This window comes from Chaetura pelagica, unplaced genomic scaffold (genome assembly GCF_000747805.2).
Source record: "Chaetura pelagica isolate M959 unplaced genomic scaffold, ChaPel_1.0 scaffold294, whole genome shotgun sequence".
Taxonomy (NCBI): domain Eukaryota; kingdom Metazoa; phylum Chordata; class Aves; order Apodiformes; family Apodidae; genus Chaetura; species Chaetura pelagica.
In genome coordinates, this window is record NW_009953068.1 from 1,190,993 (window position 1) to 1,195,540 (window position 4,548).

General features: G+C 58.6%; 1 protein-coding gene across 1 annotated transcript in view; it reads left to right on the forward strand.

Annotated features, from left to right (window-relative positions):
• SEZ6L (seizure related 6 homolog (mouse)-like) overlaps nucleotides 1-2,486 on the forward strand; it is a 22,832-nt gene extending 20,346 nt beyond the window's left edge. Inside the window, exons 13-18 of the mRNA XM_009996860.1 lie at nucleotides 247-438; nucleotides 663-857; nucleotides 1,116-1,148; nucleotides 1,463-1,577; nucleotides 1,789-1,891; nucleotides 2,192-2,486. Coding sequence (XP_009995162.1) covers nucleotides 247-438; nucleotides 663-857; nucleotides 1,116-1,148; nucleotides 1,463-1,577; nucleotides 1,789-1,891; nucleotides 2,192-2,221 — 668 coding nt within the window. The 3' untranslated portion in view covers nucleotides 2,222-2,486. The remainder of the gene's footprint in view (nucleotides 1-246; nucleotides 439-662; nucleotides 858-1,115; nucleotides 1,149-1,462; nucleotides 1,578-1,788; nucleotides 1,892-2,191) is intronic.
• The last annotated feature ends 2,062 nt before the right edge of the window (nucleotides 2,487-4,548 follow it).

The following is a 4,548-nucleotide window of genomic DNA, read 5'->3' on the forward strand; positions in this document are numbered from 1 at the left end:
GGAGATCCAGAACGGCTGGAAGACCACGTCGCACACGGAGCTGGTGAGAGGGGCCAAGATCACCTACCAGTGCGACCCAGGCTATGACATTGTGGGGAGTGACACCCTCACCTGCCAGTGGGACCTCAGCTGGAGCAGTGACCCCCCCTTCTGCGAGAAGAGTAAGTGCCATGAGCTGCTGTCCCCACCGTGTCCCCAGTCCCTGCCGTGCTGGGGCTCCCTGCTCAAACCTCCTCTTTCCCACAGTCATGTACTGCACGGACCCGGGGGAGGTGGAGCACTCCACCCGCCTCATCTCGGACCCGGTGCTGCTGGTGGGGACCACCATCCAGTACACCTGCAACCCCGGCTTCGTGCTGGAGGGCAGCTCCCTGCTCACCTGCTACAGCCGCGAGACCGGGACACCCATCTGGACCTCGCGGCTCCCACACTGCGTCTGTAAGTTCGGGTGGTTCCTCCTGCTCCCCTGCACCTCAGCTCGAGGGGTTCTGGGCAGCTCTTCCCAGCAGCCAGGACCTTCCCCAGGCACCCAGGGTGGTGCAGAGCTACCAGAAAACAGGATGGGGGAGAGATCTAGAGCGCTTCCCTGCTGCCTTCCAGGCTCCTTCTCTCCCTGAGCAGCCCGAGCCCTGGGGCTCACCCCGGGATGTGTTCCCTTGCAGCCGAGGAGTCGCTGGCCTGTGATAATCCAGGACTGCCAGAAAATGGCTACCAAATACTTTACAAGCGCCTCTACTTGCCAGGAGAGTCCCTGACCTTCATGTGCTATGAAGGCTTTGAACTCATGGGGGAGGTGACCATCAAATGCATCCTGGGCCAGCCGTCCCACTGGAGCGGACCCCTGCCCATCTGCAAAGGTAAGGCTGGGGGGCACAGGGACAGCCAGTGCCTCTGTCCCCACCCCAGGACAGCCCAGGACAGACCTTGCCTGCCTGCATGCCTCCAGTGGTTCTCTAGCCAGGATCTGAACTCCTCTGGGACCTGTGTGGCCTTGGGACCAAACGGGCCGAGGACACCCTTGGCCTGTGCTCCTGGAGCAGCCAGCAGCTGCCAGGCAAACCCAGCCAGCCAGTCAAGCCCAGTTACGCACCAGTGTGTCTCCATTTCTCTTTCAGTGAATCAAGACAGCTTTGAACACGCTCTGGAAGGTGAGTGTTGTGCGTTTGCTGCGTGGGGCCCGGGAGGAGGGAGGGGAGGAGCAGAGGCAGAGAGGGGATCACAAGGTGCTTGCAAATCCGGCAGAATAGCTGCCAGTCAAACCCAGCCACCCAGTCAAGCCCAGTTACGCACCAGTGTGTCTCCATTTCTCTTTCAGTGAATCAAGACAGCTTTGAACACGCTCTGGAAGGTGAGTGTTGTGCGTTTGCTGCGTGGGGCCCGGGAGGAGGGAGGGGAGGAGCAGAGGCAGAGAGGGGATCACAAGGTGCTTGCAAATCCGGCAGAATAGATCTTGTCCTTTCAGTAGCAGAAGCTGCTGCAGAGACATCGCTGGAGGGGGGAAATATGGCCTTAGCCATCTTCATCCCGGTGCTGATCATCTCCTTGCTGCTGGGAGGAGCCTACATCTATCTCACAAGGTGGGGGGGCAGCCAGGCTGTGGGGCAGAGTCCCGTGGGGACACGGCCAGGGCTGGCTCAGCAACACCGTGTCCTTGCTGTCACGGTCCTGGGGAGCCAGACATGGAGCTCAGGAGCCCCCGAGGGGCTGCCAGGGGTCTGGGATGGGGCTGGCGGTGCTTTGCTCTGGGGTGGTGCCGTGCAGCCCTGTGACACTTGTGTCCCCCCGCAGGTGTCGGTACTACTCCAGCCTGCGCCTGCCCCTCATGTATTCCCACCCCTACAGCCAGATCACGGTAGAAACGGAGTTCGACAACCCGATTTATGAGACAGGGGTGAGTCCTGCTCCGCCCCCTCCTCCCCGGGGACCATCCAAGCGCGGGTTTTGCAGGGTCCCCAGTGACAGGATGAGCTCGGCCATCCTGATGTGGGAACGCTGAGTTATGGGGCAGGAGGCTCCATCCCCGTCCGTCGCTCCTTAGGGGACGGGTGGTCTCCTGTGGGCAGGAGGAGGCAGAGGGGTCTGACAGAGTGGGCACCGCTTCCCCAGGAGCAAAACAACACCCGGAGCCTGAAGTGGCAGGATTATCCTGAAAGGCAGCTGCTGCCCTCAACTGGCCTTTCCTTCTTTTCAGGAAACCAGAGAATATGAAGTCTCAATATAAGGACAGTGGTAAGAGAGTCTCCGGCTGCAAACTTAATGTGCTCTCATAGAACTTCCTCAGTAACTAATCCAGAGACCACGTGGAGTTTGGTTGGACCCCTGGACCTGCTGTTGTCTTTCCTTTTGCCTCTTTATTGAAGATTTTACTGTTTTCTTCACTGTATTTATTCTATTTAAGCTGGGCTGGGTGTGCTGCAGAGCCCCAGGCAACAGCGGGAGCCGGGGCAGGGCCGGGGCCCGGCAAGGCCAGGGTGGCATGGGGGCACCCACTGACCCCCACATGGTGACACATCCCCCATCACAGCCCACACACATGCAGGGGGAGGGGGCTTGGGTTCTGATGTTGTTAAAAATTAAATATGTCTCCATTGCAAGAGCCTGCAGTCGATTGCTGGGAGCCAAGGCAGGCGCAGGGTTCTCTGCGGGGCCCCCCTGGAGCTGCCAGCCCCCCCTGTGCTGCAGCTCCCTGCTCCATGAACCCTGAGCCCGACCCACAGCTGGGGGCTCAGGGGCTCCTGTGCCACTGGCACAGGGACCACCCTCTCTGCAGGGAAGCAGAGCATGGCTCGGAGAGCTGCTGGCCAGCAGAGCCCTGCTTGCCAGGCAGGGGAGCAGGGATCAGCCTGGCACGCAGCAGGGACCTGCCACTTTCTTTCTCCGCTTTGCTCTGGAGGCAGTGAGCTGGGACCCATCACTCTGCAGAGGAGCATTAACCAGTGAGCCCAGCAGGACAAACCCCTGGAGCCACTGGCAGCCCCAGCAGCCAACAGGAGCTCTGCAGCCAGTGCCACTTCACTCGTGCCAGTTGTTCCCCTATAGCGACACCTCCCGTGGCCTCGCCAGGAAAACCCTGGACCTGCCAGTGGCAGAAGGTCACCCCGAGCCCCCTGGTAGCACCTTTGGGTAAGCAGGACAGACTGGGCTCTCTGCCACCCCTCCCATGGCTGCGGGGCTCCTCTTTGCTGCAGGGGGGTCCTGCTGCCCACCCCAGTGTCTGGGCAAAGATCAGGCAGCACAGCTCCCACCTGAGACCCCCAGGGTTGGCACCTTGCTGGGAAGAAGAGGGAGAGGGGCAGGGGATGAAGGCAGAGGTTTATTGGGAAAGGACAGGCAGGCAGCTTGGCTGGACTCTGGCAAGGAGAGACAAGTCCATGGGGAGAAGAACAGGTAGATATGGGCCCATCAAACCTGATCCCACCACAGGTGAACCCCAGCTCGAGTCCCAGCATCCTCTATTGTCACCATCCCTGAAGAAATTTAAAAGCCATGTGGACATGGCACTGAGGGACACAGGTTAGAGGTGGCCTTGGCACTGCTGGGATAATGGTTGGGCTTGATGATCTTCAAGGTCTTTTCCAACCAAAATGATCTGATGATTCTATGACTCCCTGCACTCCTTCGCTGCCTTCACCTTGCCAAAGCCAGAGTCAGGTGGGGCTGTCCCCATCCACAGGGACATGGACCCCCAAAAGGGCCATCTCCTCCCCAGGCACCCCATGCCACTGGCCCCCCAGCCAGGTCTGGGTGAGGGCAGCAAAGCCACCAACAACATGTCCTTGGCTGCTGGTGTCTTTCTTTTGTCCTTGTAGAACAGCAATTGTAACCACAGGAGGCTGGTTTAGTTTTGGGATGGTTAGTGCATATCTGCAGTGCACAGCTGAGACTCCAGGTTTTTTTCCTTTAAAAACAATGGATGTGTGTTTGTAATTTGTAAAGATTAAAAAAAAAAAAAAAGAAAAACAGAAAAAAAAATGTGCCAAAAATGTACTAAGCATTTCATTTCCCTTCATACATGTCTGTTTTTATAAGAACAATGTGAAAACTGCTGGGATTAAATATTTTTGAACATGATGAAGTACTTCTGTGGGAAGCTCTAGTGTTCAGTGTAACCTCAAGACAAATGGTTCTGTATTTTTAAGTGTCTGAAATCAGTTTGCAGGGGCCTGGCCCACAGACAGGGCTGGGGCTGCAGTGCTGGAGGAGCAGGTGGGTGCTGGGCTCGACACCCCTCCCTGTGGGACTGTGGCCAGTGCTCCTGGCTTGGCTCTGAGTGCAGTTCCAGGAACTGGATCCTGGCCTGTTGTGACCCCATAATTTCCCCCTGCTCCCATGGGATGAAAGCAGCTGAGCCCTGCTGGGACATGGGGTGAGCTGGCACAGCCTTGGGGACATCTCCCCCCACCAGTGCTGGCTCCCCTGCACCCTCCCCAAGCCAGAGCTCCCCTTCCCTGAGCTTTGCCCAGGCTGGCCTGGCCTCAGCCATGCCTGGTGGGGGCTGGGTCCTGCCCCAGGCACTGGGACCCCCCTGGAGACCCATGTGTGGAAGGT